The sequence below is a fragment of the Bombyx mori genome, chromosome 10 (genome assembly GCF_030269925.1).
Source record: "Bombyx mori chromosome 10, ASM3026992v2".
In the NCBI taxonomy this organism is placed as follows: Eukaryota; Metazoa; Arthropoda; class Insecta; order Lepidoptera; family Bombycidae; genus Bombyx; species Bombyx mori.
In genome coordinates this window covers 15,362,454-15,385,932 of record NC_085116.1, presented here as the reverse complement: position 1 = coordinate 15,385,932, position 23,479 = coordinate 15,362,454, and the positions used below count along the sequence as shown (strand labels likewise).

The 23,479-nt window shown below is 38.6% G+C and overlaps 2 protein-coding genes and 1 non-coding gene across 6 annotated transcripts in view; 2 read left to right on the top strand and 1 right to left on the bottom strand.

The window, feature by feature from the left end:
• Positions 1–58: 58 nt before the first annotated feature.
• Positions 59–9,012, top strand: LOC101740169 (uncharacterized). 4 transcript variants are annotated; one of them, XM_004921631.5, is made up of 7 exons: positions 59–189; positions 1,268–1,514; positions 2,522–2,664; positions 3,078–3,263; positions 5,835–6,008; positions 7,373–7,630; positions 8,548–9,012. In XM_004921631.5, the coding sequence occupies exons 2-7, from the start codon at positions 1,382–1,384 to the stop codon at positions 8,632–8,634; spliced, it is 981 nt and encodes a 326-aa protein (XP_004921688.3). In that variant the 5' UTR covers positions 59–189; positions 1,268–1,381; the 3' UTR covers positions 8,635–9,012. The 4 variants fall into 4 exon arrangements, with proteins under 4 accessions (XP_004921688.3, XP_062526708.1, XP_037869511.1 ...); XM_038013583.2 differs by having other exon boundaries at positions 98–233; XM_062670724.1 differs by lacking the exon at positions 5,835–6,008 and having other exon boundaries at positions 65–189.
• Positions 9,013–18,532: 9,520 nt separating this feature from the next.
• Positions 18,533–18,603, bottom strand: TRNAG-GCC (transfer RNA glycine (anticodon GCC)). The gene has a single exon. It is a non-coding gene; the product is annotated as a tRNA-Gly (tRNA).
• Positions 18,604–19,298: 695 nt separating this feature from the next.
• Positions 19,299–23,479, top strand: part of LOC101740438 (uncharacterized) — a 495,801-nt gene continuing 491,620 nt past the window's right edge. The window contains exon 1 of the mRNA XM_012693444.4: positions 19,299–19,898. Coding sequence (XP_012548898.1) covers positions 19,861–19,898 — 38 coding nt within the window. The 5' untranslated portion in view covers positions 19,299–19,860. The remainder of the gene's footprint in view (positions 19,899–23,479) is intronic.

The window sequence follows — 23,479 nt, the reverse complement described above, 5'->3', positions numbered from 1 at the left end:
CAAAATAAACTGCAATTATTATTTGTCTCACGATCGACATAGCGCGTCATGTACTGATAATTGTGATAAATAAAGAGACACACGTTTTTGCATGACAAGCGTCAGTTTTCGTTGAACTATGTGTCATTTAAGACGTCTTTGGTGATATTAGAATTGACCAAATCGTGTATTAGCTACAGAGGATCAAAGGTAATAGAACGAGCTAGAGTTAGCCGAAGGCAATCTGTAAAAAGGTAGTCGTTATTTGATGCGTTACTTATAGAAGATAATAGACAACAATTTAATGAAATGTATTTATATAAGTTGGAAGAAGTAACTTGAATCGGATAATAAGCTACCTAGATGCTTAAAATTTTCCTATTGAATGTGCTTTGACGTTTTACTTTTAAAACCTTATAAATTATCCTTCTTTGTCCAACCTTTTTATTTATTTATTTTTATTGCCCTTGTAGGCAGACGAGCATACGGCTCACGTGATGGTGACTGGTTACCGTCGCTCATAGACGTCAGCAATGCCAGGGGCAGAGTCAAGCCGCTGCCTACCGTTGAGTACTCTCCACAAGCCTCGTTTGAAGAAGGACATGTCATAGCGCTCGGCAAACACCGTGGAGGGGAGCTCATTCCAAAGCCGGATGGTACGTGGCAAAAAAGATCTCTGGAAACGCACTGTGGATGAACGCAGTGGCTCCTGGTAGTATGGATGAACTCTACTCCGGTGGCGGGCGGTGCGATAGTAAAAAGGAGATGATGGAATCATCTCAAATAATTCCTCAGAACACTCCCCATAGAACATGCGGTACAAAATGCAGAGAGAAGCGAAGTCCGTCCGCAGACCCAGGGGTTCCAAATCCGTGATTTCTATCGCAAATCAATCATGGGCACCTTATCGAAATCCAATTGAGCCTTCTATCTCTCATCTCAGGAGGGACAGCGGTATTCCCTTTGTGATTTCTACTTGCTTTGGTCTGTCTAAAAATTAAAAGCAATTAAAAAAAAAAAGACCATTCAACTTTCTCTATATAAAATCTTTTTTTTTATTGCTTAGATCAGTGGACGATCTCACAGCCCACCTGGTGTTAAGTGGTTACTGGAGCCCATAGACATCGACAACGTAAATGCGCCACCCACCTTGAGATATAAGTTCTAAGGTCTCAAGTACAGTTACAACGATTGCCCTACCCTTCAAACCGAAACGCATTATTCCTTCACGGCAGAAATTAGCAGGACGGTGGTAATTCTCTTAAACTTCTATCTTGTCTTAAAACAGTTCAATCTCTACAAGATCAAGATCTGTCTGCATCCAAAACGAACGCCTTGAAGATATACACGCTCTAACAACCGATAAACCACGCTGAATAAACATCAAAGCGTCATTGTTCGCATGCAAGCGTCGAACCGTGGCTGCACTGAAATTGTGACGATGTGTATATATGCTAACTCAACTGGGATCGGATTTATTTACGGAGAAACGTCGAGAAAGTACGGGAACATGGGGGAACTCAAGGATATTAAAGGTAATTTTCATTAATACCGTTTATTTAAAAGGACTGGCTCAGTGGTGCAGTAGTTAAGAGCTTCTTGACTGTGGTGCCGAGGGTCGTGGGTTCGATTTCCGCATCGGCCAAACATTCGTGTGATGAATAAGTATGTTTGCTTTTTGTCTGAATGTTTATTATCTATATATGTACTTAATACATATTTAAACGTTTATAATTAAATTTAAACGTATCCAAGTAATACGGTGCTATAAAGTCACTTATGCAATTTTTGTTAACACTGAACTGGGTAAGAGAAAATATATTTTTTAATAGTTACTAGTTGACCCGGCAGAGTTCGTAGTACCTCAATCGATAAATAAAAGACACATCAAGGGGTCACATCAAAGGAAAAACAAAATTGTTTGTTTTTTAAATAATTCCGAGCTTTTTTATATTTTTTCATCTTTTAAACCTTCTCTGCACTTCCACAAATAATTCAAGACCAAAATTAGCCAAATCTCTCCAGCCGTTCTCGAGTTTTAGCGAGACTAACGAACAGCAATTCATTTATATATATATATATATATATATATATATATATATATATATATATATATATATATATATATATATATATATATAGATAGAAGATAGATAGATGAATGAATAACATCCTGTAACAAAAGTTAAACCTGTAAAAATTTTAATTTTGCTTGTAGGCTTTTAGGCACCGATTGTAGTTTAATTAGTGTGCTATAATAATTATTGTAATTGTAATAAACGTAAACTTCAAATGAAATAAACAATTTCAATTCTATTATATGTATGAGCCCCTGGTCGCATTGACTATGATTATAACTATTATGACATTGACATAAAATTTCAATTTATTTATTATAAAAAAAGAACACAATATTCCTAACCTAAAAGTACATGTTATTATCCGCAACATGCTTCGTCAGATTACAGAAAAAAAAATTGAATGTTTGCAATTGTGTGTTATGAAGTATTTGGTTGTATAATTAAGTGCATTTCGTCTCCAGTTGGAGGTTCGGAAGTAAGCTTGGAGCTGCCGAAAGATGGTTCCCCTGTTGAGAGCTCCCGAAAACGGAAGCTCCGGATAAAGAAACCGAGCGTCCACTTATGCAGGAAGATTACCTTCGTGACGATTAGCACTTTCACCATGGTAAGATTTTTTTTCTCAACTTTTAAGCTATTGCATAGCTTCTATTGCCGGCTTTGAGTGCCACACGTGTTTTTTTGGAAAAACACATATTTTATATTTTGACTCATTTGATATTTCTATGTTTTTATTTGAGTGCTCTCTGGTATTGTTTGAATTGATCCTGTCTTCTCTATTTACAATGGCACTACCCGCCATCGAAGGCACTTGGAACTTGTTTAACTCATCAACATCTCTTTTTAGTGTTCCCGGAACGGGCATGTTCTTCTTCTAGTCTTCACTTAGAAGCAGTGGATTAACTGTGTCCTTGGCATCGATGACCATTCACAATAACATGGACTCCTGGACGCTTCTCTTGGAAAACGAAATAAACGATATTAGAGTACACGCACAAAACTTTGCAATATTTTTTACAGCTCACAGCCCTAACGCTGATCGTGATCACGGTAGTGACATCCCTAGCGACGAAGATATACGATGTGGAGCAGTCAAGTCGGCTGGTCGGTATGGTTGTGCTTGCCGTTACCGCTGCCATCACAATATCGATGCTCATCTACTCTAACGTCGGCGTATTCAAAAAGCGAAGCAAACCATTGCACACGGTAAACCATTTTATACTTTATTTACGACTACTTACCTCTCAACGTTTGCATCAACGTCAGTCCTGAAACTCGGCCTACCTACAGTGGTCTTAGGAGCCCAGACGGACATCAAGGGACATGCCTATGGCGTATTATGAACTTAGTGTAGTCTATCTAGTTTCTTTCTGCTGCGAATCGGCTAGCAAATAAGGACTTTCTGATTATTTTGTAAATATATATTTATTTATTTATTTGCGTATGGATGGCGGCATTCACGTTGATGTCCACGAGCTCCGATAATCCTTTAACAACGGGCCGTGAGCTTGTTCGACCGTCTAGTGCAATAAAAATGATATTAAATAAATAATATTAAAGTTTAAAAAAACAAACAAAATACGCTTTTATAGAAAATCCAACTAAAAAATAAAAAATAAATTTTAATAAATTTGAATTAAAAATAGTGTAAAATAATTATTTTATTGTAAAAAAGCTGCTTTTCAGGATATTATCAAAATAACCCTTCTACTCATATATGTTTATAAAATATTTATAACTTCTGATACCATACATACCGATACCAATAATAAAAGTGTATTTTGTTAGTTTTTTGAAACTATTATTTATTTTTCAATTTTTAGTTGAATTTCAATATTTTAAAATTTTTTTACTGTTTTTTTTTTTAACATTGAATTGTCATCGGTCCTTAATAAGTATGCCGAGTTAATTCGACGTTTTGAAGGGGGTCAAAATCATGTTCAAAGATTCCGTTACATACTAACTTAAATACGTCTGAAGCTAATAAAAGCGTATTAAAATACTCAAGCCACATATGCGGTATTGAGGTAACGATATTGTTTTTTGTGTAATTTTAATAGCATAGTTTTGTATTAACAATAAGTCGTAAATTCTTTGATAACATGACTATATTAAAATTTAAGAATGCAATTCCTTTTTAGGGTTATGCCGTGAGCGTTATCGATTTCCATGGAATCGATGGTGATTTAGTATAGATTTTTTATTACTAGTGCTACCTTCAGCTAATATTCAAAGATTCCAAGTATTTCCTTTTAGAATGAATCTGTTTAATAGAATTCGTATTCACCAACCTGAGCCTCAGTAATAAGTAAGTTGAAGGCAGCCCTAACACTTATGTACGTACTTATCTGATGTGAGGGTTTCCACCTCGTCGGTCGCGTCCTTGGAGCTAATGTATTTCAAGTTCTCAATTGAACTTGGTTGGCATTTCACGCGAACTGTTCCATTATAATTGAAGGGCTTTCTGAAGGGCTTATTTGTATGGAAATGTAATTGGTTTTTTTCTTCGTTTAACGTTTCTTTTGTAGATTATTGAATGGGGTAGACGCTTTCTGCCTATTTCCGCCCGACGCTGATAAAAGAATTGCACTCAAACGCCGATTGCATTCGATGGTTTAAATAAGCGGTTTGGCTTTCCTCTTGGCATTGCTGACTTCCATGATGCCAATTTCAATGCCAATTTGCTCACAATTGACTTCCACGGTGAAGGAATAACGTCGTGTAATAAAAAAAATCAAATCCGCAAAATTATAATTTGCGTAATTACTGGTGGTAGGAGCTCTTGTGAGTCTGCGCGGGTAGGTACCACCGCCCTGCCTATTTCTGCCGTGAAGCAGTAATGCGTTTCGGTTTGAAGAGTGGGGCAGCCGTCGTAACTATACTTGAGACCTTAGAACTTATATATCAAGGTGGGTGGCGCATTTACGTTGTAGACGTCTATGGGCTCCAGTGACCACTTAACACCAGGTGAGCTGTGAGCTTGAGCGCCCGTCTAAGCAATAAAAAAATGCTCGTCTGCTCAAAAAGGGCAATATAAAAAACCCTTTCACAAAGACCTTGCTCCAGCGGACATTAGACATTGTAACGTAGTGGTCAGTCAAGAACAAAGCGACCAACCCGGTGATCGTACATGAAATGTCTTTCAAGTAATAGGATGAGGGGACTCAGAAATCCGCACCCGACTTTCTCGAGCCATTGATTCATCCCAATCATCGGCCCTCAACGCCAGTTTTCGTACCCTGTTTTTCCTACCTAACTTCCTTCAAATCGGATTTAATATCTCCTCTACTTACCACAAACTACCCCCAACGGTCGTACCCGATATGATACTACTGTATATTAAAGGTTGGATTGGCATTCCGATCCCGTCCAGGTCTGCCACTAAACAATCATATTTTTACAAGTCACTTTCTAGTGCTACTGAGATTTTGGCCACGCCTATGCAAATAAATAAATCATATTGTAACTAACGAATTTGGAACCGGCTATTTTATCGGCTTTTTTTTTATTGCTTAGTTGGGTGGACGAGTTCACAGCCCACCTGGTGGTAAGTGGTTACTGGAGCTCATAGACATCTACAACGTAAATGTGCCACCCACCTTGAGATATAAGTTCTAAAGTCTCAGTATAGTTACAACGGTTACCCCACCCTTCAAACCGAAACGCTTTACTGCTTCACGGTAGAAATAGGCGGGGTGGTGGTACCTACCCGTGTGGACTCACAATAGGTCCTACCACCAGAGAAAATATCGGTATCGATAAACCTCTATTTTTCAGATGCGAATAGTCTTGATAATACTGGCTATGATTCAAGCACTGATCGCGGGTCTTGCCGTCAAAATGAGTACCAGAGACGCGGAAGGACTATCTAAGTCCCTGGCGGACAGCTTCCTACTGGCCCAGGAAGATAACTCGAGGCACGTGAAGCTCTGGGCTGCCACACAGCATGATGTTAGTTCAATTAACTGGACCTAAGAAAAAAGTTTATCGTCGCTGTCAAACCAAAATCTGCTATGTGCAATAATTTTCGTATACATTTTTTTATGAACGTGAATTTTTAAGAACTATATCAAATGAAAGCTATAGATAAATATTAAAGCTATAGACACCTAAGAGTATTTTTAAAACGGTAGATAGGGCTGTGAACTATATACGAAAAGGTCAAAAAGTAAAAATCTCAAAAAGTGCACATAGCAGATTTTGGTTTGACAACGACGTTGTGTTAAATAATCCAAAGCTAATAGCAAATCTTTTAGTTCAATGTTCCCGGAAATCTAGTTTCAATACTAACTGGTGGTAGGACTAATTGTAGGCCCACACGAGTAAGTACCATTACCGTTTTGTCTATTTCTGCCGCGAATAAATTTTCTGTACCGATTTGAAGAGTAGGACAGTCGTTCTACAATACAATACTTATTTTGATTTCACGCTTCAAAGTGACTAACGGCTTACACTGAAGTGGGCTTCGGTTTTGAAGTCGTCGTGGCCTAAAGGATAAGACGTCCGGTGCATTCGTATCGAGCGATGCACCGATGTTTGAATCCCGCAGGCGGGTACCAATTTTTCTAATGAAATACGTACTCAATAAATGTTCACGATTGACTTCCACGGTGAAGGAATAACATCGTGCAATAAAAATCAAACCCGCAGAATTATAATTTGCGTAATTACTGGTGGTAGGACCTCTTGTGAGTCCGCACGGGTAGGTACCACCGCCCCGCCTATTTCTGCCGTGAAGCAGTAATGCGTTTCGGTTTGAAGGGTGGGGCAGCCGTTGTGACTATACTGAGAACTTAGAACTGTATCTCAAGGTGTATTATGCCCATTTACTTTGTAGATGTCTATGGGCTCCAGTAACCACTTAACACCAGGTGGGCTGTGAGCTAGTCCACACATCTAAGCAATAAAAAAAAAATTACAATCAATTTAGAGATGTTTATATTGTTACTTATTTATTTCAAAGAAGGCCAACAGCTCAGCATAACAAAATATAACAAATAGGAAACATAAAGCTGATAATCCAGTTATAAAAACAAATGAATTTTTAAGAGAAACAAACAAATAGCACATTAATGAATATAGAAGCAAAAGAAGAACTAGATGTAGCCACTTATATACCTAGTACTGTTATTTGTATGCAGACGAGCATACAGCCAACCTGATGTTGAGTGATGGTTACCGTCGCCTATGGACTTCAGCAATGCCAGGGGCAGAGCTAATGCGCTGCCTACCGTTAAGCCGCTGCCTACTTATCAACTAGTAGTACATTAATAACTCTAGTTATCTCAAGAAAAACATCGCTTTCTACTCCACAGTTAGCCTGCTGCGGTGTCTACAGTCCAGAAGATTACAAAAACCCAAAGATTCCTAAATACTTCCCCCCCGATGTCCCTATCTCTTGCTGTCCCACTTACGACCCGCAGCGATCTCCCCTGCTCCAGGAGAAAGAGAGAGAGCTCTGCAAAGCCCAGAGGGTCTACCACCCGGCCGGATGCACGGACTTGGTCATCAAGGCCTTCAGAGATACGGCCTATCTGGTGCTCGCTGTTACCATCAATCTGATTATGCTTGAGGTGAGTGAGGTTCCAATGTTATCATCGTAACAAACATTCAGCTGTGGAAATTGAACAGCTGATTCAAATCCGACTATTGAACCAGGCAAACGGTCATAGACAATGTCATAGTAATCTTTTGTTTTATTTCCTGCCTATGCTTGCTATTTCAGCTTCACCCTAACTTGTAGATGAGCTCACGGGGCTCAAACCGGAGTGTTGCTAACACTGGCCCTAACAAGAGCAGTGCTTCGCAGAATCTACCTTCTGTTTTCGGTTCTGTGTGCTTAGTGCGAGTTTTTTAACGTTTTCGATAGCGTAAAAGTTAGCTCATATTTGTATGGAATGGGATCGTTTGCCTACGTGGTCATTTCGGATCCTCCCGATCCACTAGCGGTGCTTCTAGGTACTTCAAGCACCGGTCACCGTTCTCGTCGAACCCGTCGCTTGCGACGAAGGGCTCGACGAGCAAATTAACCCTCAGACACAGCCCACTGAGTTTCTCGCCGGATCTTCTCAGTGGATCGCGTTTCCGATCCGGTGGTAGATTCTGCGAAGCACGGCTCTTGCTAGGGTTCGTGTTAGCAACTTCGTCAGGTTTGAGCCCCGTGAGCTCACCTACTAGTTAAGGTTACGCCGGAATAGCCTCTAGGCTACCAGCTTAGGTAGGAAAAAAAATTGCTTACGTTTGCCGCTAGAGACGCTGTTCCCACTGCATACAAAATTTGGCTAACTTTTACGCTATCGAGAACGTTAAAAAACTCGCACTAAGCACACTGACTGCTCGCTTTATAACACGGAACGGGAAGAAAATAGCAATTAAAAACCGTTGAATTTAGGATTTCTTATACAAACCATTTAAATGTATAGAATCTGCTTAATTTAATCAAGTAAATGTTTGTAAGTCTAAATGCCTTCTGTATTATTATTTTTTTCAGATTTTGTGTGCGATCTGTGGCTCGGTAATTGTGGTAAAAAACAGAAAAATCGAAAAGTGCGAAGAAGAAGCGGCACAGACGAAATAAAATCATAATATAGCATCCACGTTCACAATCTTGAAATATGCAATTGAGATCACACAAATAAGAGTTGCGATCAACCTTCGCTAGATGGAGCTTTAGCATTAAAAAAATGGTACTAGTTTGCCACACAGAATATTTGGTCATGTTAATGAATATACCTTTTTTAAGGAGAAAATAAGTTTTCTAGATGATAATAATATTTTTAAGAGTTTGTTTAAAACGTTATAATACCTCCTTCAATAAAAAAATGCATAATCCGTTTGCTAAAAATTAAGACGGTTTATTTATTTCTAAGAGAATTAATTTCTTTTAAAAAATTCATATTAAGATAATTTCTTTGCTCTGATAAATGATATAAGTAAAAGGAATTTGATCGTAAAAGAGTTTTATTTAAAAAGAAACACTGTCATCTGCTGGCTTGCAACAGCATTGAATCCGTGTTATCATTAAGCCTGGCCATTTTTTAAGTAGTTCACATAGATGGCGCTGTTTCGAACAAAGTCATCTGCTGTGTCTGTTCAAAAATTAAAATAAATCGAATTTTGCTTCCAACTAAAGCAGATAAACCTTTGACTCAAAACAAAAATTGTAGTTTGCCATTTGCATTGCCCATGTTCCTGTACAAACCTTGGTGTGAAATACACAAGAGAAATGGAGACGCGACCACTGCAAGAGTACATGGAAACATAAAGTTATTAACAGTGTGCTAAGTGCGAGTTTTTTAACGTTCTCTATAGCGTAAAAGTCAACTCAAATTTGTATGGAGTTGGAACAGGTGCCTCCGTTTGCCGCTAGGGGCGCTGTTCTAACTGCATACAAATTTGATTTAGGTAACTTTTACGCTATCGAGGACGTCAAAAAACTCACACTTAGCACACAGAAGCAGAAAGCCGAGCTCTCACCTGGATTGATAAGGTGAGTCTTGTAGCCTCCAAGACTGCCGTAAACACAAACCTTGGCCCATAAAATGTTAATTATTAAATCAATCACTGAAGTTGTTTCCACGGTGTATTAAAACTGCAGTTAATTACACGAAATGAGATTGAAACGCCCAATTAAATGATCAAGTTGAGTTCATTATGTGTTTTTACGGTAATGGACAATTGCTTGCGTTATTTTGTTTGTTCAAATGTGCTGTCACAAGTAAGTTTGCTCTTTAAATAAATAAATAATAACTCCTACAAAATTTATATAAATATTATTAGAAAGATACATTTTTTAAAAGAGCAAATATTCTCTTAATATTCGCAAAGAATAGGTTGCAGCTGACTGTGTCTATGACACAAGCCACATGTTTTTTTTTCATTACTACCTATGCTGATAGCCTTGAGAGGCTATTTCAGCTTCACCCTAACGTGTTGGTGAGCTCACGGGGCTCTAACCGGAGTGTTGCTAACACTGACCCTAGCAAGAGCAGTGCTTCGCAGAATCTACCACCGGATCGGAAACGCGACCTACTGAGAAGATCCGGCGAGAAACTCAGTGTGCTGTGTCTATGGTTTAATTGGTCGTCGAGCCCTTCGTCGCAAGCCACGGGTTCGACGAGGACGTGTAGTTAGGGCTCCAGAAAAGTCCAGAATGAGAAGCTTCCTCACGATACGCACCGCGTTACGTATGATAGCTTTCTGTAATAGCAGTTATAAAAAGCAATCAAATTTCGTCAAACGAGGCTTGTGGAAAGTATTAAACGGTAGACAGCACCTTGGCTCTGCCCCTGGCATTGTTGAAATCCATGGGCGACAGTAACCACTCACCATTAGGTGGGCCCTATGCTTGTCTGCCTACAAGGTAAATAAAAAAGCACAGCTTTTTTACCTACCTATTACCAGTAACCTCGAGGGGTTATGCTAGCTTCACTGGACTTGTAGGCGAGGACTCAAACATTGCAGCTACTAACCCTAGTAAGAGCAGTAGCACAGCAAGGGTAGACACAGCTATCGGAAAAATGACAGTAGTAGAACATGGCGTTCGTCTCCTGGCCTACATTACGCAGGACTACATCCATATCTTCATTGAGAGTTTGCACAATAACGCGTTTTGATGCTCAGTGTTGGTACTTACTTCTACTGGTGGTAGGACCTCTTCTAAGTCCGCCCGGGTAGGTACCACCACCCTGCCTATTTCTGCCGTGAAGCAACAATGCGTTTCGGTTTGAAGGGTGGGGCAGCCGTTGTAAATACTTGAGACCTTAGAACTTCTATTTCAAGGTGGGTGGCGCATTTACGTTGTAGATGTCTATTGGCCCAGTAACCACTTGACACCAGGTGGGCTGACAGCTCGTCTTCATAATTTAGTCATTGTAGGTCAAACACAATTTTTTTCAAATAATCATTCACTTTTGTTTAATGAGCGCCTTTGTTAAATATAACTGACAGTAGTCTCGAAGTCTCGAGGTCTCGAGGCTATTCTGGGCTCAAGCTGAAAGATCCTGCTAAATCTTCCCTAGCAAGAGCAGTGCCTCACTGAATCGGAATTGCAATCTGCTGTGAAGATCATCAGAAGAAACTCAGTGGGTTCTTTGTGGGTTAAGTCATCCCTTGACCTCTTCGTCGCATTCGACGAGAATGGTAAAAGACCTAAAGGCCAAAGTCCAAGGCCACTGCTCGCCACTGGTCGCCTGGACCAGGGATACAGCTTGCAGCGGCTAAAAGCTTTATCGTGCCATTCCGATTTCTCTATGAAGCGTTCTAGCACTGTCTTCTCTTCACTGTCTGATCGCTTCTAAGTTTAAGTCGTAGCCGTTTCATGATGGAGCAGATCCAGTTTTACCCCAGGATAATGGCACAATTTTTTTTTATTTTTATTGCCCTTGTATGCTGACAAGCATACGGCCCACCTGATGGTGAGTGGTTACCGTCGCTCATGGACTTCAGCAATGCCAGGGGCAGAGCCAAGCCGCTGCCTACCGCAAATCTTTTTAAATTCTTGTTAAATCACCAAGAGATAGAAATGTATATTATAGTTTTTCACTAGCACGACATTAGTATTTTCGGTACGAGCTGCATGTATCGATTTTGTGCTTTAATCTAGGATGTATAGGGGAGTAAACAGCGAAATAAGCTTTAAAAGGTTATCCGTTAAATTCATAACTCATCCTCTTCCTTGCGTCGGTTTCCTCATTACTGAGGGTCGTGGTCATGGCCTTGAAACAGTTTAAATGTTTCTCTGTCCATGACTCTCTTGGGATATGATTGTGGTGGGTTCCCACGTCCTTCCACATCAGTATTTCGAAGGGATTTAGTCCTTCACGGCAAACTGGTCCCGCTCCGGGTCTCTGGTCGTATCCGGGGGCTGGGTTATTTTCCGCCGCCCAGTGCTCGGCATTGACGTTTCACGGTAGGAATGTCCAGCTCTACTCAACCCTCCTCTTTTCTCATCCGGGTTTGGGACCGGCAATGAAAATGAAATTACAAAACGATTTCTCACTAATTTACTATTACATAATATTATACTGCTTTTCTTTTGTCTTTAAGGCCCGATTGATTACTGCTTAAGCCCTTTGAATACAAGCGACTGTGGCCTCAAGTCAACTCCAGTGTTCTCCTACTACAAGCCAGGGTCGCGATGCGAGATAGAATACTGGCGCGGATGCCCGACACTCAACAAGTTCGATACCGAATCAGATTGCTCCCATCATTGCATCTTTACATTAGATACAGACACTGTTGATGTTCCTAAGCAGCTTCTACCTGATCATGGATCGAAAGGTAAGTTACTACAACTTAAATATTCAGGTACTTAAAAATTTGCTTATTAAGCTTCAAAACTAACAGCGAACTTATAAAGTTCAATTAAATCTTAAATGACATGCTTTTTATTTTTAATTTTTTTTTTATTGCCTAGATGTGTGGACGAGCTCACAGCCCGCCTGGTGTTAAGTGGTTACCGGAACCCATAGACATCTACAACGTAAATGCGCCACACACCTTGAGATATAAGTTCTAAGGTCTCAGTATAGTTACAACGGCTGCCCCACTCTTCAAACCGAAACGCATTACTGCTTCACGGCAGAAATAGGCGGGGCGGTGGTACCTACCCGTGCGGACTCACAAGAGGTCCTACCACCAGTAATTACGCAAATTATAATTTTGCGGGTTTGATTTTTATTACACGATGTTATTCCTTCACCGTGGAAGTCAATCATGAACAATTGTTAAGTACGTATTTCATACGAAAAATTGGTACCCGCCTTCGGGATTCGAACACCGTTGCATCGCTATATACGAATGCACCGGACGTCTTATCCTTTAGGCCACGACGACTTCATACAGTATCTACTATCAAAATACCTCTACCTCTTTTACTATCGATATTTGTATACTGAAGGCCTAATAGGTGCTTAAAACCTGACTCAGACCATAATAGATCTCCACAGATCCCAATCATACTGCAATAAGTATCGGGATGAAACATATTAAGAACATTAGCCAGAAGATTGGCTGTCTGTGCATCAACAAGTTCGATCCGGATGTAGTTTGGTTGAAGTTATTGCATAGGTAAATTGGGAAGAGAAGACACCGATGGTAGACAGCTGTTTCCGGATTCAAAATGGCTTAATACTTACAGCGGCCGGGCAACAAACCTTATATCTTAGCAATATCTATTTTCTTCTTTTTTTTCTTCTACAGATAGTTGCAGCAGTCCTATAAACACCAAAACGTGCAGTAAAATTCAAAATGATGTGTACACCTACGTGAATGCTAGCTGTATCAAGGTCACATGGAGAGGATGCCCAACCTCTAATAAATTTGAGAACGAAGAATTATGCAAATCAGTTTGCAGGGTGGACGGCTTCATGAATTTGAAGAGCCGCTTAAGTTTCTTGCAATCGGCAGAATTGGTTGAAATCGATAACGTACTTACAGATATCGCAAAAGGAAATGAATCCAAAACGAATGTAAAACAATTTGTAACGTCCACTAAATTGACTTCACTTGCATCTGCAGCATCTATAAATACTCCAAACGCTATCACAACGCTACCGACAACATATGAATCTACAATATTAAGTGCGAATGTTGAATCTACATCAGTAATAACCGAACCTAATAAAACAACAAACGTAGGTTCAATTACCGAAGAAAATGTTTCAAATTCTGGGACTGTCACTTCAATGACTGAAGCATCAATTAAATTGAAGCTAAAATATGATGAAACAAAAACTACACTAACTGTACCTACTGAGGGTATATCCTCCATAGCTGAAGAGAGCGGATCAAAAACAGAGGCTATAGATTCGACAACTGAAGTTACCATTCCAACAACTGAATCTACCAATACAACAGACGAAGCCGCTATTCCAAACACCGAACCTATCTCCTCAGTAACTAAAATTGATATAACAACCACTTTGGACGATACTGAAACAACTGAAGCTACCATTTCAACAATTGAAGCTACAATTCCAAAAACTGAACCTAACACTATAACAACTGAAATTAATACAACAATAAATGGAGGTGATGTTACAACAAGTGCAGCTACTACTTCAGCTATTGAAGAAGTCACGTCAACAACTGAATTTGGCAATTCAGTTACTGATGCAACACATAATTTAGAGTCTACATTAATTACTACAACAACTACATTAAAGACTACTACCGATCCCGAAGAAGTATTAGTCCCTTAGATTAGTAATCCATTTTATTAATGTGTTATTTTTTGTTCATTTTTATAGCGACGAAATAAATAGCAGCATAACTGTAAAGCTTAAACGATACCCATTAATATGATACGATAAATCTATTCAAATGATTAGAATAATAATTTAATCAACAGTCAGTTCGACTTATTGAATTGTGAGGTATGAAAAGAAAAATTCGGACAGTAAAATAGCAGTCGAAATACATTAAATTTGAGTGTGGCTATTGAAAGACAAGTCCGACAAGGTGGTTCGACCAAATCCGCACCACACTAGAGATTCCATTCCACGACGTCCTTAATGCGGCCAATGATCGGAGGCGCTGGCGGGACATTACAAGGAGCAAAATCCTGTCGACATATAATGGTCACGACCCTCATCAGTGAGAAAACGACGCGAGGAGGAGGAGGAGAATGAAAGATTGTCTCATCGTCGTCGGGTCGTGATCAAACAACCGATGTGACTTTGAGTTTGTGATTGAAAATAATCGCCCTAGTAACCAGTAGTAATTATCGGGAAATAAACCATTTTATTAGTTTGAGACCATTGTTGTAATTTTGTGTTAAGATTAAATCAATCGCATTCCCTCCGCGCCCGAAGATATAAAAACAAAATCTAACTTTATTGAGGGCACGTTAATTCAGAATGAATCTTTAAGCATATAGGAACAGATTTTCCCCTTCTGACTTATGTTGTATCTTTTTATAAACTTGATAAAATAGTTTAAAAAATCTATAAGCCCGTTTCCATCAGAAAGGTTTATAAAAATGGAGTTATGACGTTTCTTCTGAATTCGTTTGGAATTAGTGAATGCATTTTTGCCGTTTTTACCGTGCACATTCCCATCCTCGCAGTCACTCACAGATACATTATTGAAATGTTTTTTTTGGTATAGAAGCAAAGCGTCCATTATGACAAACAGGCATTTTCGTATTGTTCACAAATAAATAAAACTTATTCTTATAAAAAAAAAACAGGATTTTTTTTATATATATTCCTTTTCATTAAAACTACCTACCCACCATAGATTTCGCTGCGAAATCATTGAAATACAGGGTGTCCTACAAAAAGGATACCAACCCGAAAACTTTAGATGATGTTTGATAAAAATAACCAATTAAGTAGCTGTGGAAAAAGAAATGTTCTCAAGTAAATAGTTCCGGTATAAAGAGTACTTGAACATAACGAAAAAAATTACTTAAGGATGGGGCAGTTGTTGTAATATAGACTCATGTCTCTAGATGGGTGGCGGCATACGTTGCTTATGGGTTCAGGGTTTACTTACTATCGTTGGGCCGTAGCTCGTTAACACTTCTAAACGATATATACATATATAGATATATGGTAATTAAATGCGACTTCAATGTACTATAAAATGAATAAGAAATTATCAATGACTAGCTTTTGACCGCGACTCCGTCCGCGTGGAATAGTTACTTGGACATAACGCTAAATTTTACCCCCCACTTCCATTACGTAGAAAGTGAAATTATTTTTGAATTATAGAATTTTAAGGAGCTATTTAACCCCTATTTTGAAACATTCTTTATTGCTGCTCCACTTGTATTGGTCTTACTGTGATGTTAAAAAGCCTATAGCCTTCCTCAATAAATAGACTATCTAACACTGAAAGATTTTTTTAAATCGGACCAGTAGTTACTAAGATTAGCGCGTTCAAACAAACAAACTCGTCAGCTTTATAATATTAAAAATAATATAGAGTAGATACCGGCAGTGCACAGACCGTGAAGACATTTTTCTAATCTAGAAGCTCAATACCAATCCCCGCATGTACTATCTGAAACGTATAAATTACATTTTATCAGCGCAAAAAGCTTTTATTGTACCGTAATTGACAACATAATGGAGGTCTAAGACGTATTTATATCTTCAGATTTTAATCTACAGCATCCAAGATGGCGGATTATCGGCAAATCTTGTCGGAAGTAAGTATTTGAAGCTTTAATAGTTAAAAGATCCTGAGGCCTGTATCAATCTCGCGGGTCTCTAATTCAGAAGTATAATGGATTTTTATTACACGATGTTATTCCTTCACCGGGGAAGTCAATCGTGAACATTTGTTAAGTACGTATTTCATTAGAAAAATTGGTACCCGCCTGCGGGATTCGAACACCGTTGCATCGCTCGATACGAATGCACCGGACGTCTTATTCTTTCGGCCACGACGACTGTCTTATTAAATTACCGCCTTTTAATAATTTAGTGATAAGAAATGAATTGTTGATCACGTTACGAACACAATATTCCTAATTTTATGTTATTAAAAAATAAGAAATTTGTGAATGTAGCTTAGAATGGCGTCATTCCCGATTTTCGGATTAGCAAAGTCCATACCATGGACAGTAAATTTATGACATCGACAGTCCCCAGCTGTTATCAATGTAATTAAGTTCACGGATACGAATCGGTACATAAATCAACCCCAACCCTTACATTAGGGTAGCAAGGGTTCGAGGTCAAGGTCGGCCCTTGTAGGGGTGGAAACTAAAGGGTGAATATTTCACGTTTGAATGTTTTTTAAAAGGATGTATATCCTATAATGAAACTCGTATAGATATTATTATAGATACTAGTGGTCCCGCAGTAGTCGAAATTCGACTATAATTAATTGAAATTAAAAGTTTGAACATGATAAGGTTCTACTGTCAAAGACTATTGTCAAAGACACTTCTTTATTCACAGATTTCGCCAAGACTACGCTATAGACAAATAATATGAAAGCTAAACAATATTAATCTATTCTCAAATTGACAGACTTTAGACAAAAATAAAAGTTTTACAATAAACAAAGAGTTGTGTGTGGATAAACAAAGTGTGTGTCAAATACGTGGTAGTGTGTGTAATGTTTTTTTTAATGTATTTTTATTGCTAAATATAAAAAAATTATTAAGATTCTGCACTCATTCTCTATAAGTGTGGGAAATTTCATACACCTCCGTCCGCGCAATTTTCGTAAAAATGGGTACAAAGTTTTTGCTTCACGTATTAATATATAGATGTTTGTGTTAATGCTGGCTGAATGTGATTTTTTTTCGTTTTCTTTTGCTTATCTATTGGTTGTAACCTTAAGAGGATTTACTAGCTTCACCGATTATTTGGATCTAGTTTTTCAAGTTCGGAAAAGCATTTGTCCAGAAAAAAAAATTAACGACATCTTGTAAATCTCTCAGATGCTTGCATTCCTGCTATTGGATATTAGCGTACTGGTACCTCAATATTTCACGAGATGGCGCTACAAAACAACATAACCTTAATTTACTACCAGAAAACTTTGAATTAACTTTGGTATAATTGAAATTTTTAATAGATATACTTTCACCTAATGAAATTGGAAAAAAAATGACAATCAGATAGAGACAAGCAAGCTTGGTCAGGTCTATACAGAATTATTAATTCTTCTTCTTCTTCTTTGTAGTTTCCTCATTACTGAGGGTCGTGACCACCTTGGTCCAGTTTTTGCACCAGCTTCCTCCAATGTTGCCTGCATTCGGCCTGCTTAATGGCGCCCGGGACGCTGGTGTTTGTGGTCTCCTTGATAATGTCCGTTCACCTGGTTGGCAATCTTCCTCGACTTCTCTTTCCTTCCACGTGACCTACAACTATTAATTTTTCCAAGTTCTCAGGATTTTGTCGGGCCACGTGTCCGAAGTACTTGAGGAGACGCTGCATACAGAGTGCATGAATTATTAATTAATCACTAAATAAAAAAATAAGTCTTGGAACACAATCACCAGCGCCCCTAGCGGCAAACGCAGCGAAACCTCGCACTAAGCACACAGGTAGATTTGTGGGATCTTGTTGAAAAGGTAAATAAAAGTCACAGAGCATCTTTACTCAGAGAAAAGATACTTGTTTTTGTATTCTTAATATAATACCCACTCATTGGTAACGTCTAGTAGTTAGTGACACCGTCATACCACGACACGTGAGTTCATTTTGGGGTCGGAGTCGGTATCTTTGTTACATTTTATTTATATGCTTTTTCTGTCTGTTGTGTTCCCCGCATCCATAATACCGGAGATAATTCTAGTTCGGAATCGCCAAATGTTAACAACCTTAATTTGAAATACGTACCTACATCGCTCCCCGACGATCTCCTGCATTTTTTACATTTCATTATGATTACAAACATGTCTGAGGGCAGGCTAGACAAATTAGTTATGGGTTGAATTTGTTTCTGTTGCTATTTATAATACGGGCAGGTGTTTTTGTAATGAAAAAAGAAATACAAAAAATAACTGCATCGGCCGGGAATCGAACCCGGGCCGCCCGCGTGGCAGGCGAGCATTCTACCACTGAACCACCGATGCTCGATATAGTAGTATAAAAAGTTTAAATAGGTTCAGATACAGCTTAATATGTTTTTTGGATATAAATAACAATATGTTTCTTTTACGAGTATTTGTAAGTTCTAGTTAGTTCTATATTCGTTAATCAGGAATTATAATACCGGCTAAATTTAATATTTTTGCTTTTAATTAATTTTATCTGTACGATGCCCAATTCTAAATTTTAATATGCTTGCTTTATATTTTGCGTGAAACTATATTTATTCAAATAACTTCGCCGTTATAAGTATCTATCTGTGACTAAATAAACGCATTTGTAATGTTTTTAAATTCCTATGCTACGTATTTAAACAGATGTGTTCTGGTATTCCAAAGATACAATGGAAAGGTTCATTTACACTTTACTTAACAATAGAATAGGTACACCTTAAACTTAAACCTTCTCGAATTATTAAATACATATTTTCGTTTTTAGATAATTTCCATTTGCTAGTATATTTTAATAGAACTAAGTAACTCCATAACAACATTTCAGTATCATTTTTAGAATTTTATAATACAATTTTAGTCCATGAGATGTTCCACTTAAATACTTGGAATATAACTTTTTTCATAAGAAATTGTTCGATGGCGCGAAAAACAGCGTACAAAATGGCGTCGAGTCAAGCAGCTGATCGACCGTTTTCTCGGCCGCACCTGACGCACGGCCGCCGTACACTGTCAGTCACTGTACTTACCGCTCGACAGACTCAACTCTACAAAACAAAGTGACTCAGTCCGGTCAGTGAGTCGGGTGAGTCCCGTGGTGACGGACAAACGGTCTCCGCGTCACTCCGCGAATTCAAAATGCCAATTACAGAAATAATCGAATGACGAGAATCTATGCATTATCGTTGTATATTTACGAAACGCCATTGCGGTAATTTTGGATAGCGCGTTGCGTAATGGCGGGTTTCGACTGTATGCGTTATTACATCTAGTTATGGATTAATATCGATTGTGGAGATGTACACCGAATGAATGTAGGACAGTGTTAGCAGTCACTGTGTCTAGGTCAGACGTTTTCGGTACCGCTTGTTTTTAGATGTATCCTAACGAATTCGTTTCGATATCTGTCAATATTTGTGTAATTTTATTGCCAATGAACGGAAACGGAAGTCAATGACAATAGAGCAATTATTAATGTTAGTGTTACAAGTGTAGTGTTTAAAAATACTGTAAATTTTGTATTTAAAGTGCATTTTAATTTGTTTGTAAAATAAAGTGGTTTAAAGGAAAATGTTTGGCGTTTTGATGAAACGATGGAAACCAAAAAGGTAGGAATTTGTAAATTTTTTAATAGGTACTTGGTTAAGGATTTTTGTTTCATTGATTAGTAGTCAAATGTGCAGAAAGTACTTGGTTATTGTAAAAAGAGACGTACTTGTTTCTAAGCTATGTTTCACAGCCGAAATCATGTGTTTTCTATCAATTCTTTCGTTGTCAATACCGGTCGTCATAATGAATGACAAATAATTGTGCAGAAATTTTGTTTCTTAATATGTGTATACAAAAACAATGAATGCTTAAAAGGATTAATTACAATTTGCTCTATGTTTCACAACACTATCAAGTTTTGTAATACATATTAGAAAACTCAACGATAAGCTTATTCATAATAAGCTACTCGCCATCCGTGTGTATTTGCAAGGGCTGTCTGAAAGAGATCCCTTTTAGTGCATAGAACCGCTATTGCTCTTATTACTTTTCCAAAAAAAAAAACCATCGCAGCGGAGAATGAAACTCTAAAAATATGTCCGAATGAATTGTAATGTTTTTTTCCCTGCTTAATTGCTGGTAGCTCAGGAGCTATTCCAGCCACGTACAGTTTGGTAGGTGAGCTCACGGGGCTCAACCTGGGACGTACGGATAGTTGTTTCTTCAGCGTTATGTCTTGACGTCTTTTAAACGAGCTTGGAAAATACATTTAGCGATAGGAAATAGCATAAGCATTGCTTAGCATTGCACATGTTCACTATCGCCGTTAACTCCAAACAACCAGGTGGGACGTATCTAAATAATTTGCTAACAAAGGCAATTAATTACAAAATACAATTAATATGAAGGTGTAATTCTGTCATTTATTTATTAGATATGGCATATCTTGTTACAAAGTTATTAATTGTCTTAGCTCTTATTTTAAAATTAAGTTTTAAATTGTTCCATTTTTCGGGTTCAAATTTGTCAAATATAATGTTTACAACTTATGTATTCAGTTCTTCTTAAATCTACCGACTTTCGATTCTTGAAAGAACCGGTAAAGTGCTTTGCAGTAAATCGTTTACATTCTTAGTTTCAATTAAAACAATTTGTAGAAATCGGTTATTAAACAAAAACCGGTACTTTGAAAATACAACCGGAAATTTAAGTTTTATTTGTCTTTGACACTAATAGCTTAAATACAAGATTTAATAATTGAAAGGTTAAGTAGTTGATTATTGCTACCGTCATGCCGCCTTTTTTCTATTCCATCCCACTTCATAAGTGTACTAAAAATAAGTAATAGTAGTTTAGTAACTAAGTATGTAATAGTGTTTTAAGTCCTTCAAATAGAAGAAAAACAGAATATTTATTAACGTGATAACGTCCAATGATGGATTTCGTAACTTTTCGCTTTTTTTAAATAATGAAAGGCATAATTTTGACACTAAAAATAACTTTTCGTTTTTGGAGATCAATCGTTTGGCAACGAATTTCGAGAACGGCAACGACAGTGGAATCTTTATGACATGCCAGAGATGACAACAAATGTCGTTGTTAAGCTGTTATTTATTTAAGATACCGAGAAATTTTAACGAGATTTTTCGAATAGAGGTGAACAGACGTATGACAATGGGCTATCTACAAGCAGATGAGTTCGATGAACTTTTAAATACTTTTGTAGCGTAAGTATCTTTCGATGCTTTAGTTCATCGGAATCTAGTTTCCCGAAGATATACTGATGAAGGAAGAAATACTCGAGTTGAACACGGTCCGCGGAGATTCACGACTCTTAAATTTGGAGCTAAGGCATAGGATTACTTCAAAATAATCATACAATACAACGTTCACTAAAAATGAACATTATTTAAATCGACCTAATAAAAAAAATTATCAATTACATTTTGCTGACAACACTGACTCAGCGTCAAAACTGAGATGCGTGTCAAATTAGACGGAGTGTCAAAATGAACGGAAAAAATACCAAAGCGTCTAAATAGTAGTCGTCGTGGCTCAAGAGATAAGACGTTTGGTGCATTCGTATCGAGCGATGCAACTGTGCCATTGTTCAAATCCCGCAGGCAGGTACAGATTTTACTAATGCAATACGTACTTTACCAAATGTTCATGAATTACTTTCGCGGTGAAGGAATAACATCGTGCGATAAAGATTAAACCCGCTAAAATTATAATTTCCGTAATTACCGGTCGTCTTTGGATTGATGGTCAGTTGGAGCGTCTGGGCAGCGTTCGGTAAACTGCACAACGTCTTCTCGTCCAAAATACCTCAGTGCCTTAAGACAAAGGCGTACAACCAATGTGTGTTACCAGTGATGACTTACGGCTCGCAGACGTGGTGCTTCAATAGGGATCTTTTTAGAAGGCTCAAAGTCGCGCAGCGAGCTATGGAGAGGGCTATGCTCGGCATTTCTCTACGTGATCGAATCCGAAATGAGGAGATCCGTAGAAGAACGAAGGTTGCTGACAAAGCCCGTAGAATTAGTGAACTGAAGTGGCAATGGGCCGGCCACATAGCACGAAGAGAGGTCGATGGGGCAGAAAGATCCTGGAGTGGCGACCACGTACCGGCAAACGCAGTGTGGGACGGCCACCTACTAGATGGACCGACGACCTAGTAAAAAGCGCTGGGTCTCGTTGGATGCAGGTGGCAATGGACCGGTCGCACTGGAAATCTATTGGAGAGGCCTATGTTCAGCAGTGGACGGCGATAGGCTGAAATGATGATGATGATGATGGAGCGTCTTTTGAGTCCGCACGGGTATTACGACCACCCTGCCTATTTCTTTCGCGAAGTAGTAATTCGTTTTAGTATGAGGGGTGAAACAACTGTTGTGTTGTAAAAGCTGAATAGTAGAACGCTTGTCTCAAGGTGGGTGGCGACATTTACGTTATTGATGTCCATAGGCTCTAGTGATCATTCAACACCAGATGAGCCGTGAGCTCGCAGAAGAGGATACATGATCGGGAATCTGTATCATTTGTTCAAATAATGATATTATTGCTATTAAGTTCACGCAGCGACTTCCAAACTGGATCGTGGCTTCAGATACCAAAAGACGACATTCCTTGCGGTCCTTCGCTGTTTGAGTTTCCCCTGGACCTCCTCCACCCGGCCTTTTCAACGGCGAACCGCCCGTATGGTTGTCCCAAGTACACCAGTTTAAATCAACGATTCTATCCCATCCCTTTCACGTTTCAGTGTGCCTTTGTTTCGCCCAATAATATCGGGCTCCGCCTAAAATAATGATTTTACAAAAACATGTGCTGCATGATCGGAATATCGATTACTGTTGGGAAATGATCGTGAAACGCTGTGATTAGGTATTTTTTATCGATTCTCTTGACGGCCGACCCTCAGACACAGTACGGTAAGTTTCCCGCCGGATCTTCTCATTGGATCGCGTTTCCAATCCCTTGGTGCATTCTGCGAAGCACTGCTCTTGCTAGGGCTAGTATTAGCAAATTCGTCAGGCTCAGTCCCGTGAGCTCGTCTGCTCGCTTGTTGAATCCAGTAAAACCCCATCGAGGTTCCTAGAATAAGTAAGCAAAAAAAGAAAAAAAAATGCCGGTCGTAAGTAAAATTGCCGTTTTAAATGAAGTACGGACAACGGAAGAGCTTCGTCGCTGTCTTTTTTTG